Source organism: Parus major, chromosome 2 (genome assembly GCF_001522545.3).
Source record: "Parus major isolate Abel chromosome 2, Parus_major1.1, whole genome shotgun sequence".
NCBI lineage: Eukaryota > Metazoa > Chordata > Aves > Passeriformes > Paridae > Parus > Parus major.
The window spans coordinates 39,474,965-39,488,135 of record NC_031769.1 but is presented as its reverse complement, the minus strand read 5'-3'; the positions used below and the strand labels follow the sequence as shown (position 1 = coordinate 39,488,135).

Sequence of the window (13,171 nt, the reverse complement as noted above, 5' to 3'; positions counted from 1 at the left end):
GACTGAAATACCAGTTGTAAAGAATACTATGTGTGACATTTTATTAAATAATGTTTATGCCAGCAACTTTTGTTGCACAGAACAAATACAGGGAACAGTGTTTTGTTTTGGGGGGGTTGTGTTACTTTATTTTTTTGGTTCTTGTTTTTTAATTTGTCTTTAATAAAATTTCTTCTTGATCATGGTAACTTCTTAATATAGGAAATAAAAAAGTGCATGCTTTCAAATGTGGGGTAATACAGCACAACTTTTTTTTAAGCTATGAATTTGAATCTTGGGGAGATGGTGAGAAAGTTCAGGAGGAGAAAATCTGAAAGGTGAAATACAGTCAAGTGTGATCAATGGGCAATGACAAATCAGCATTATTTCAACTCAGCTAGCATTTTCATTACTACTTATTTTCATTACATTAGTTAGTTTAGCTAACATGTAATGAAAGCAAGCAATAATGAAAATGAAGACAGGAAAGCATGTTTTCAAATGTTTTCTAGCTTTGATGAGTGTACTTTCTGTTTCTGTGTACTTTTAGATATTCTTATTCAAGTTTTATATTGTAGTTGATGCAGTGTGTACATTGTATTGACAAGCTGCTTGAAATGTGTACAGGCTTTGTTTTCTAGCTTTGATGAGTGTACTTTCTGTTTCTGTGTACTTTTAGATATTCTTACTCAAGTTTTATATTGTAGTTGATGCAGTGTGTACATTGTATTGACAAGCTGCTTGAAATGTGTACAGGCTATCTTAAAGCTGCTGTAAAGGTATCAAATCCATAACAGCTTTGTCTAGAGGGAATGATAGGAAGGCAACGTGGAAAGAAGGGATATGAGAGGGAGGGAGCTCATCACAAGTGAGGGTCTGCTAGAAACTCAGCTAACAAAGTGAGCCAAATGTTTGATTTGTTAAAACAACCCTGGTAAATTCAGTTGAGACTGCCTATACGTGCAATTTTAAAGTAGTCATTCAGACTGAAGGGATAAATTATGTTCTGTCATCAAAGTAACCTGTGGAAGTAAATCCATACTGAAACAGTTTGCTTTAACTTAAAGATCTTTATATACTGTGATGGGGTAAGAACAAAAAAAAAGACTGTTTAAAGTGCAAAAATTGAGAAATACTTTTGATGTCCATTAAAAAAAGTAATCAATCTCTGAGAGTTCAGCTGTTTAAAAAAAAAAAAGGGTGTGGAGGTGGCTGAGCAATGCCTTCATATAAGTAGATAGTTTAAGCATTTTTTAGTGGAAATTCTTAGTAGAAATCTTTATTTCCCTTTTGAAACTCACTGCAGCTAATACAAACGAAAACTATTTTTCATTTTTTAAAGTATTAGGGAGCTGGAGTTTCACTGCTGTTTCTTTAGACAGAAGATCTGAAATCATGTTCATTCATTGTCTGTCTTCGCTCTGTTATGCAGGACCAGGCTCAAAAGGAAAATCTATTACATGGAGACCACATTCAAAGGCAAGACATCCAGAGGTATGAAATATTTTATTTTCAGTTAACTGAGGGTCAGTTAGTTGAACAAGTAAATTATTCTTGCAGACTCCTTAGGTGTGTTATTTCAAGTTACATAATTTCATTGGAAGTCTAGGCATAGTTATTTAGCAAGATCATTGGTCGTTTCTTCTTTGTTATGTTTGTAGTTCGGGATGATGATGACGATGATCACTCACATAGTTATTATGCCTGTTGGTGCACTTACACCATTTTCCACCAGAGGGAAGAGCAGCCCTTCAGAACGCCAGGCTTTAGTGCAAGGCACCTTGGTGCTTCCTTGGGTGTTGAAGAGACGGCAAGGGAGATCGGCCACTGAAAGAGAACATACAGACACTTCCCATCTGTATGGGAACATTCCCATGTAATGGAACATTCCCATGTTCTCTGGTGCAGTGATGATAATAGTGCACACACTACACACAAATCACACTTTGTCCTTTCACCTTGACTGGATACTTTACTCCTATGGTTCCTCTGGGAGCTTTGCAGTCAGCCTCACATACCTGATAAAAGATGTTCTTTCAAGACACAGCAGTTATCTCTTTGATCACTGCTCTGATTAAATGGATCATTTGATCAAATAATTATTGATCAGAGCAGATTTATTCCACCAAGTGGTGCTCAGGTGGCAGCCATCTAAAATAGCATATGGACAGTTTAGTGTTTATTGTAATATAAATACTGATTATGTAATAAATATATAAGTCCATCCAAAAATCTGTGGAGAAAACACTCGAAAAACCTCCTGTGAGAAACATTTGTTGCAGCAAGCAATCCTGCTTTTTCTAGGAAACTGAGGAATTTGCACTTAGTTAACTTTTTGGAAAGTAGTTATTTCATATTTGTGAGCAGCCTGCAAATCTGACTTTAAATTCCCAGTGCGCAAATCTAATTTGCTGTAGATTTAAACAGGCTGTCATAGTGAAGGCTCATATTACATATTAGAAGGCTGTATAGGATAAACTTCCAGGCACAGGGAATCCTTGGTTTTCAATTACAAATTCCTTGAAAATTAGGCTTTGCAATGGGATTCTAGGTCAGTATTCACAAAAACAATTAAAATCTGTGGCACGTGATGTAAGTGGAATTCTGGTACCTGCAGCCCATTGTCAGAAGCTTGTAAAAGTGCTAAATGCACTTTCAAAAATCCATCCAACCACTTTCTTTCTGGTTGGTGGCAGACACTGAGCTGTCCTTTTATTACCACTGCTGTGTTAAATATTGGACAGTTCTGGTTTGATATAAATAAAGTTTTTGATTTTATTTTTTAGACCAAAACACAAGAATTAAGGAAGTGTGGTTGCCACATCAGCTTTAAAATTGTCATCTCTTAAGCGTTCAAAGAGACAAAAGAAGTCTGCAATGGAAAGGCCACAGGTTTAGCTGAACTTCTTGAAATATCATTTCTGAAAATTTTAACTTTTTATCTGTCAGAATTGCTGACACTTAATACACTATTTATTAAAATATCAGCTTTAACAGAGCTTTATGAATCTGGATGTTTGTATTCTGGGAAGGTGTTTCTGTGGATAGAAGTTCTATTTCTTTGTTTTAAGGGAAATCTCTTAGAGTTGACTTACATAATAGCTACCTCTGAGTGAATTTGAACCACACTCCTGGTTGATATTTCATGCAGGAGTGATCCTATTTTGCTATTTTCAAAGGATAGCATAACATACAGTTATAAAGCTTATTAATTCTCACTCATCTCAATAGCTGGAGATGTTCAGCTGTTTTCAAATAAATGCCTTTTAGGTGAGGAAGAAAAAATTCTGGAAACTCTCATCCATTATATTTGTATTCAATAAATGTGTTTTGGTAGAATGTTAAGCATTAAAAAAAGTATTAAATCACTGAGTTAATGTTTAAGTTGAAGTAACTATATTCTTATGTCTTTGAACACTAAATTAATTATCAATCAACATAAATGTGATATTCAGTGAGCCTTTGCTAGAAATTTTACCAAGAAACATATGGTAATGCTAACTTCTCTCTTTTTTTTTTATTAACCTGAAACATTAGTGTTGGAACAACGCTGCTGTTGCTAAATATGTTTCTTGTATTATGCTGTCTTAGAGAATGAATTGGAACACTATTTCTTACACTGTTTGATAAGGCAGTGTATTAACATAAATTGGATGACTTGAATATGAAACAGTATGGTTTCTATTTCAGTTTGGACTCAGTATTTATGCTCAGTTTGTGTCCCGGGTATTTAGTCTGAATTCAGTGTAGCAACATGTATGATGTAAGACCCAAATACTGTTCTTTGATTATTTGAAATTACAATCAGTCAACATTACTAGGCTTGTATGTGTCGGGGTGTGTGGTCATTTATTGAAAAGCATTCAGATTTAACACTCTGCCTTTTTTATAACCTAGTGTCATTTAAATAAAGTATTTCTTTGAGATGGCTAATTTTATTGGAAGACGGTTAGTTTCAGATACTGAAATGAAAAGGATGCTTCGTATTTCTTTTCTTTGCAGAGTTGAAATTATTGTTATTATTATTACCTAGTATGTCAAGATATAATAGTGTATATTCTAATAGGTAAGAATCAAATAAAATATACAAAGGTCCATCCATGTAAGGTAATTCTCTGTACAGTTCAGTCCATTTCCAGTTATGATACTCTTAACAAAATTTGCAGTGTGTGTCAGGCAAGAACAATTTATTAACAGTTAATTAGGTATTAATAGGCATATTAATAGGCTGCTTTAGAGGCAGCAATATTTAACTTGTAATCAATTTTTGTTTTGAAAGCGTGCAGCAAACATATTGGGACCTGAAGAGAGAAATGTCTAATTTGCGTGCAGTGACTGACAAGCAAGCTGAGGTCCTCCGAAAACTGAAAAGGAACCCACCAGGAGCCAAGAAAGGCAAGTCAGTGTTTGCATTAACAGTTGATTCAAGCTGTATCATTTTAAAAATAAACTAGCTATCATATCTTATCAGAATCTCATCAATTGAAGTTGATAAGCTAGACTGTATTATGGTTCCAGCTTACCCATTTTCTGCTTTTGCTTCTGTCTCATACTGGTCAACTTCACACATAAAGGTGTTGCTGATGTGTTTTTTCTTCAGTACTGTATTCTGTTCCCCTTGTGGCTTTTTTCTCAGTCAAGTGTTGCTTATGTGCACAAGGCTGAGGTGTTAAGTTTACTCGTATTTGACCTTTTACCACAACTACTTCATATTATGGGGAAAAAATCTTTTTGCAAATGCAGTCTTATTTTCCCAGTACAGAATATATGAAAAATTGGCAACATTTTAAAATCAAGCTTTAAAAGACTGAAATTCCCTTACGGTTCCTTACTTCTTTATGTTGTATTCAGAAAAGTTATCTTTTCTAACAAAATGCTACACAGTGTGACATTTTCTGAATGTCAGAATACTGGGGAAGCTAAACTGCCTTTAATAATTTTAAGGGTTAAATGTTTTTCACATAAAATATTTAAAATTTCTGTGAGCACGTCATCAGACAGTTCTTCTGTTCCATACATTTGCTTCTCTTAAGTCAAATGCTAGCCCATCAGTCAAACAAACTGTGGTAAAGAGTTAATTTCCTTTGTTTTCTGCTCACTTTAATTTACTGTGTTCAAAATACTGGTGGAAGACAGTGAAGCTGGTTGCAATGTACTGGGGACAGTCTCTGCTGTCCCTGTCCATTACCAGATCAAGACATTTTGTTTCTAAACAGCTCAGTGAGGTAATGACAGGATTCACCTCCGGAGCAGTCCCTGCTTTGTGGCCAGCAGTGACTAATGATCACTTTGTCTCTGGTACTTGGCTGATACAAACTGTCAACCCATTTTGTACTTGGCCCTATTGTAACCACTGTGTTCCTACAATTCTAAAACACTTCTGTCAAATAAATTCAGCAGAGAAACTGGGAACTGAATGAGTCTAAATAATCTTAGATCTGTCAAGATTTGATGTGATCGTATACTGTCTTTATGTCCTTATTTTTAGTTTGGAGTTACCTGTCTTGCTACTACAACTATTGATTTTTCTCTTCTCCTTAGTGAGGAGTCTAATTTTCTGCAGTCCTTATGCAGTTGTTCATCTAGAGCCATTAGAAGTCATTCTTGATTGATCAGAAACTGGCCTTTTGCCTTTTCATCTGTAGACTTTTTTCAGTAATTTTTCAGAAGTATGTGAGAGTGGACAGGTCTGATCTTGGTCATCAGCCACACTTATAAATGCAATACAGATATATATCTTTGCTTATATTTATAGACAAATCTTGGCTTTTGCAAAATATGGGTACAATTGACTGAAGCCTTCCACTTCCTATACCTCCAGTACTGACTTTTAGCATCTACAAACCAGCTGCCATTGTCAGAGGTGCATTAATTCTGCAGAACACATGTTCATTACTTTGTGTGGGACATGAACAGTATCCATTAACAAGTCAATTCTACTTCGCTGTTATGTATGGAGGCATGTTCAACAAATGTGTGTGTTTGTGGGGTTTTTAGTTTATTTTTTTTCTTCTTGTGTTTTTATGTTGCGTTCTTTTTATTTTGGTTTTTTTTTGTGTGTTTTTTTTTTGTACATTTTCAATCTATTTTCAGTGGATTCACGTTTTCTTGAAATTCTAAAGGTCTGTAGGCATCAAATTGCACCTGCCAGCACAAAGACACCAAATCCAGTGCCTTAGCATGTCTTTCAGACATGATGCCCATTGCTATTGGAAAGTGGTTTGGGCTGACATCCACAAATTTTAATTTATTGTGACAAACAGAAGTTACATTCTTTGACCAAGATATCAGCTTCTTTTTCTGTCCTTTAAAAGCTAAAGTTAAAGACTGCAATTCATGCTCAAGATTAACAGTTGCTCTAGAAAACTCTACATAGATGTGAGTTTAACTGCAGGAAGCATTTATCTAATCTGATTACACGATTATGTACATTATCACTCCAAAACAAAATTATCTGCCTGTATTTTGGCTGTATGTTCAGATGTGTGTTGAAGGTGCAGCCTTACCTTTTCAGGTAGATGCTGTTCTGTTTCAAAATACCCCCCTTCCTAACAGTTTAAAACTCCTCTGGAATTTCACATGGCTGAACATTGCAGTCTGTCACTTTACTTCTGGAAGTCAGATAAGAGAACTGTGAAGACCACATGTTTCCCTCTTACTGCTTCATTAGGGCAGTGAGAATTTGGGTTCTGGGTAGGATGAGAATAGGGAGCAGCATTCAGTCTTCTGCGTCTGGCTGATTTCTCCAAGCCTGTGAAAATGGTCTCTGTCTCAGCATTCATTTCAGTCTGGTCAAAAAGATCCATCACTTTATCTGTGCTGAAATGGGAGTTGGGAGATATCCTTCAAGTTGGGTGTGTTTTAGACAGTGATTTCAGGATTTTGGGATCATCTTGAGATTGGTGAGGGTAGTATGTTTTTTTGTAGCTTTCAAGTAGTTACTGAATATGGTCTGAAAACTTGTGGCTTGAAGAAACTGTGTTTAACATCCCTGCTAGACTGTAGTACATTTGGAGTACATGAAAAATGCATTAGATAATGTAATTTTAAAAATCTTTTTTTATCTTCTTCCTTCAGCTGCCTGTACTGCACCAGTGCAATGTGTTGACTTGAACATTTCAAAGCTGAATTTGACATCTGGGGTAGTCTCTAAAAACCTCTCACAAAATGATAAAGCCCTTGGCAATGCTGTGTCTCCCCCTCTGCTGAGAGATGCCCAGGTCCCATCAGAAAGGGTGACCCTACAAGTTTGGACAGATGAGAGACCAATTCCAGCTGATGGCAAAACGTTCCAGGAACACCATTCTTATGGAAAGAGCTCTCTGGAAGATAATTCCTGGGTATTCCCAAGTCCTCCAAAGCCCAATGAGAATATGTTTTGGGAAATGAAAAATAATCCAACCTTGTTAAACTGTCCAGCAGATTACCTGGATCAGTGTAATCAAAACTGTCTGCACAAGAGTTAAACAATTTTTAGAATGAACTGAGGCATTTTTGGAGTGATTCTGAATAGGCACCTTAATGCTCGAACTTTTAAGGAGAGAAAATAAATTGCTTGAAATGTTCTTTCTTTATTTTTAATTCTAGTTCCAAATCAGAAAGCCTAGTCTTTCTCTGTTGTAAATTGGGAGCGAGTTCCTTGATGTTAAAGCTGTGCTGGTATAATGTAAATACAAAGAAATCTAGCATGGGGCCTAGATAGTCTTGTACTGCAAATGACATACATTTGCTAAAGGTTACACTGAAAAGTGAGTTTGTGGAATAAAACAAAATAATCTAGTTCTGTATTTGTTTGCTATTTGTATGTTATCAAGAAAATACTTGGTATCCAGTGTTAGAATTTGCACCAGCTCTGAGCTTATATTTTGACAGTGTTCTTTTTCAGAAAAAGACATAATATGAAGAATTGGATTCTCTCTTCCTTCCTCCTTTCAATTAGTTTTGATTCCTCTCATTTGTAAATGCATTTTTCTGTAATTTCTAACCAAGAAAAGAAATTACAGAAATTATTTTTTTTTTTCAACTTTGGTTTATATGAGATAGTGGCAAGAGAAAAATCACCCCTAGGCTATCCTGTTCTGTTTGCCTCATTTTGGGCTTGATTGTGAATTGCAAAGGACCATAAGTAATGCTGCTGAACACTGTGAATCCTGGAGGTTCATCTTGTTTCCCTCAGTTCCTGCTGAAGGAAGCTGCTGTAACTGCACAGCGGTGCTGCCACAGACCCAGCAGGCCCACAGTGCAGTTTTCCATATCGTGCCTCCTTTGCACAGCACCACAGCTCTGACTCTTTATTCCTGTGGTGGTGAAGGCTACTAACTTTTCTTTTGTTAAAGAAACAAAGCCTTAATTTAATCAGACTTGGTGTTGTTGCATTGTTGATTACAAAAATAAGTGTTTTTGTGGTGTCTTTAGTATGCCACTGAGAACCAGAGCTTCTGGAATTCCAACTAACTGCTTTATAGATTATGGGTGTCTAGGTACTATTTTTTATTTTTTTCTTTTTCTCTTAAGGCCATTAACTGTTTCTAGACAAATATAATTTATACTTTATTTTTTTGTTTGTTTTGTAAACTTCTCTGCTTCATATCTGGATTAATACAACAGGGTTAAGTGAAATGTCTTGACTGTTCAAAAAGCTGAAGAAAAATGCACTGTATTTTAGATGCATGATACCTAACTTGTAATGGGCAGGAAGATATTTAATATTGAATGTGCTATTTACAGATGTGTGGGTGGGTGAAGTATTCAGCTTCACAGATCCAGCTTAACATCAAAGTAATAAAAATTAATTTCACAGCTGTTTAGAAGCAAATTATCTTAAGATTGCATGCAAATACATGGGGAAGCTCTGGCTGTAGCACAGCCTTAGTAATGATGGGCTGTAGAAGTGCTATGAGGGTGCTATGTGATCTGTGTGGTTCCAGACACTCTCCCCTGCACAGTAAGTACTTCAGACAGAGCCCATCTTTCACTTTGTCTATCAAAGGCAAAAATATGCCTTCCAGATACCTTCTCCTGTAGCACAAACAGCATACATAAACAATGTTTCCCATTCACCAGGTATTGTTTTTATTTTTCTATTATCTTGCTCACGTATACTGGCTTGTCTGTGATTAATGGAAATGGTGTCAGATGCTGGAATTTATTCTGACCAATGAACACAGCTGACTCAGGGGAGTACAATCTCTTGGAAAGTAATAGAACAAAATCCAATATGCATAAAACAAATCCAAGTCACTAGGCTTTAGCTGATAGAACCAACTACCTATGTAATAACAAAGAAACATTTCTCATGTGGCTGCATAAGCTATATGGTACCTAGTTCTAATGTAGCTTACTTTTGGGGTTCCCCACCTCAGTGTTAGAGGGTTTTTTAATAAGGAATGTAATATCCAACAGGCATTAACATGATTTGTGCAATGAAGGAATTCTACTGTGTAAGATATTAAATAAATTTATTTTTGTTTGAAATTGGTTTCACTAACAAATCTCCTTTCCCTATCTGGCACAAAATTTTTTACTGAAGTTTTAATTCCTTTATTGTGTGTAAATGTTATTCCAAATACAAACAATTACATTTGAGGTTCATCACTTTGACTCAAGGGGAAAAAAACAGCCATCTGCTGCAGCCTGCTTAAACATCTTCTGGGAGAAGTATCTTCCTGGAAGTTGAAACCTGAAGGATTTAGTTACTTAAGCTATGCTGCTTTGACTACTTCTGTCAAAAGGCTCCCAGTCAGCCTGTTCTGTCCTGTGTGAAATTAAAATTATGTTTTTCTGCACAGAGCCTGAGAATTTCCAGGTTTTGCATCTGACCCTTGATTTATATTCTGTGCTCCTTCCCATGCTGGAGAAGGGAGTAGCAATGTTTGCTGAGAAGAACTTCAGAAGCACTGCTGCTAACTAGGGAGACAGGAGCTGATGTCAGAGAGCTTGCTGCAGGCAGCATTTCCAATCCAATCACTCAGTGCCATGTCCACGCTGTAACATTTGTAAAGGAAGTCCCCAGATTTGGAGTCACTTGGGAGCTCCCTGGCTTGTGAAGCATCTGTTGGTCCAAAGCTTACAATCAGATTTTGACTGAAGATGGAAAAGTCATTTAAATCCAAACCACTAATGGCTTACAGTGCTTTTTCCATTTGCAGAAGTGAAATCTTTTCATCAGTGACAGCAAATTACATGGAGAAGTAGCTGTAGGAATGGGGTTGTGGTGTTAATGTGCATGTGTTACATGAAACTGTAAAACTGCATGTAGTAAGGCCCAAAGTTCTCAAATAATTATGTGAAATGACCCCAAGAAACTTTTAACTTGAATGCAAACTTTGAACATTTCAAAACTTCCCCCAACCCACCAATTTGACAATTTTAATTTAAGAAAGCACTAACTCTATTTAACAGAAATGAAAGTCAGCTTTTGGGGCAGAAGGAGGTTGTTGCTTTGCAGATTTAAATGTGCAGATGGCAACCTGATGAATACGTATTTGGCTATTTCATGAGTTGGATGAACCTTCTAATAACTTATATGTAAACTTGCACTGTTTGGTTAATTTCAAGTATTTTCATAATCTGATCATTTTAATTTTCCCTGCCAGTTTTGTGATGTACAGCCGATTAGTTTTTCTCAGATGTGAACTAGCCATATTGAAGAAAGCAAACCTCCAAATTAGCTGTAATGCATTGTCCAATTTTTACAGCTGGAAAAAGACAAGAGCAGCACAAGACATATGGTGGAGTTACAGTAAAACAATACCCATTGCAAGTAATGAAACACAGGCCCATGTAAGTATCATGTGAACTATACTGGTGGGATAAAGCAGAGTGAATTTCCTTCCAAAACCAACTTGAAGCAGACTCCTGTGCTGAGACACCTGTAGCTCCAATGATGCTGTGGGTTGGTAAAAGAAGACTGAAGAGCTCTGGTACCTGACTGACACCTGTATTGTCTTCTGCTCTGCAAACAGGCCCTGTGAAAGACAGTGGTACAGAGGTCTAAGGTATTTCCCTGATTCTCTGTGTAGTTTGAGTATAAAAAAGGGTGTGTGGGGGGTTGATTTTTATTTTTTTTTAAATAATTTTTTGAGGTTTTGAGGAGTCAGGCTCTTTAACCTTTTTTTCTTTAGGAAGAGTGGTATTACTATTTGCAATTTTATGAACATAGGGTGGTCAATGAAAGCATTTTATTTTTTTATGACCGCAGTAAAGGTAAATACTAATTTTAACTGAGTTGCAGGTGAAGCATTAAAAAAACCACCCTGTGCATTAACTGTCCAGCAAAATTATTTTAATTGTATTTTAAGATGGAAGAGAGCAAGTCAAACATTAATATACAGTAATTAAAGTGGTAAGATGATCATGTTTGAGTATGGCTGTTTGATCTAGAGAGAAGCATGCAAAAAACACCCAGGTGCTTACTGTTAACTGTACCAATTTTTAACTAGGCAGAACACTTATATTGCAAGTGTATTTGACCATTTTTTCATCAGCAGAGTAAACAAGATGGAGGAATTACTTGCAGGAATTAACTGACAAGGAGTATGGCCGTACTAAATGTGGAGCAGAATGGGTTTGTGGCTTCCAGGTTCATTTCTGGGTGATATCTCAGATTGCAGTGGCTGTTTCACTGTCCTTTGAAAACCCTGTGTGTTACAAACTGCCCCTCATCTTCCCTCCAAGTTTGGGTTTTACTCTCTGAAGGCAAACTTTTAATTAAATATATGACACCTTCTCCCTCTTTCCTCTCAGATCTTCCATTTGTAAGGGGCTCCCCCCTAAGGAGTTTGAAGAGACCTTTAGTACAGCCAGCAAATGCAGCCTCCAGTGAAAAATGGGGGTGTCTTGGGTGCTTGCCAAGTGCTCTGAAGAGGACAGATAGGCCCCTGTGCTGTGTTTTCTTGCACTGATTAGAATCCAGGACTGCCTCCAGTTAACCTGAGTAGAAAGAAGTTTACAGCTGAGACAAAACCAAAACCGAAAGTAATTCAGTGGTATGAGTTTGTCATGTCATGGTACTCATTCTTTCATTTAAATTTTAAATAAAAGATGTAAATGCTATTCAAGTGCAGGATATGTATGCATAAGATACTAAGAAAATGAAAGGTGTGAAACCAAGAATTCAAAGCTAGAGAACATCACATTACAGCCAAAGGTGTATTATAGTGGAAGCTGATCCATGATCCAAGGGCCAATCCCTGCTCTGAGTGCATTACAGAGTAAAATGGAGGAGCTCCAACAATCCAGATGTAGGAGAAGAGAAATAAATGGCTGACTGTACCATTCAGTAGATGGAATTTCAGGTGTGAAATCATACAGATGTGAGTTGTGGCTGCCATTCACATACAGCCTTTATTGAAGGGTGGGGAGTGATAGCTGCAGGTTCACCCGAGTTTTGTTCCATTCCACACATCCATTCCTCCCCTGCAGTCCTGGGCACTGCACTGGGGGGGTTCCCCTCACCTGCTGCACACAATTGCATGCAAATTGCTCACAATTTTTGCTGAGGCAAAAAGGAGACCTCCGTTACTGGTGGTGTTGTCTGACTCAGACCTGAGTCATAGCTGAGTACGACCCAGGTGAGCCCTCAGTGCAGGCACACACCACTGGCAGCACCCAGCACTGCCCCCAAGAGAATGTGCAACCCCCACCCCAATCCTCTGGGGAAGGGCTTTTGCCAACACTTTCAAACACCTAGGCTGGCTTTCCAGAGGTTGGAAATAGAGCAAATTTTCATAGTGGGACAAAACCCAGTCATTGTCATTAAAAAACATGTGTCACCATCTACCTTAAATTTCCTCCTTTTTAAAGTACATACAGCACAACAACTAATTGGGATTTTTGTTTTCCTAAACAACTGAGCTAAGAAGCTGAGAACATGTGTAGGACACTGTTCCACATAAGCTGTTTCAAGGTGGTTAGCCATAGAGCTGAGTGCCCCTTAAATTTGCCTATCAAGGCAGAATGCTAGACATTGTTTCAGTTTGTCACCCACAAATCCAGTCCTCCACCCAATCTGCTGAAGCAACATTATTAATGATTAATCCAGTAAAAGGCACAGAATGAAGTGCAATGACTAACCTGCACCATAAAGTCCGTCATATACACATGTCAATCTAAATTTCCTCCTTGAACAGAGGAATACTGTTTGTGGTGAAAAAGTATTAAAATAAATAAAATGTTTCCTCTTCTAATGGAA

General features: G+C 37.1%; 1 protein-coding gene and 1 long non-coding RNA gene across 4 annotated transcripts in view; one reads left to right on the top strand and one right to left on the bottom strand.

Moving 5' to 3' along the window:
- AZI2 (5-azacytidine induced 2) overlaps window positions 1-13,171 on the top strand; it is a 27,041-nt gene extending 13,870 nt beyond the window's left edge. For 2 of the 3 annotated variants that reach the window (XM_015617218.1, XM_015617219.3), the window contains exons 6-8: window positions 1,412-1,473; window positions 4,259-4,374; window positions 7,057-9,453. In XM_015617218.1, the coding sequence (XP_015472704.1) occupies window positions 1,412-1,473; window positions 4,259-4,374; window positions 7,057-7,445 (567 nt within the window). In that variant the 3' untranslated portion in view covers window positions 7,446-9,453. Of the gene's footprint in view, window positions 1-1,411; window positions 1,474-4,258; window positions 4,375-7,056; window positions 9,454-10,676; window positions 10,762-11,724 lie in introns of those variants that run through there. The other variant, XM_015617220.2, reaches the window with a different exon arrangement.
- LOC117243878 lies at window positions 1,467-4,778 on the bottom strand. Its single transcript, XR_004495828.1, has 2 exons — window positions 4,503-4,778; window positions 1,467-1,806 (listed from the first exon to the last, which is right to left on the bottom strand). It is a non-coding gene; the product is annotated as an uncharacterized LOC117243878 (long non-coding RNA).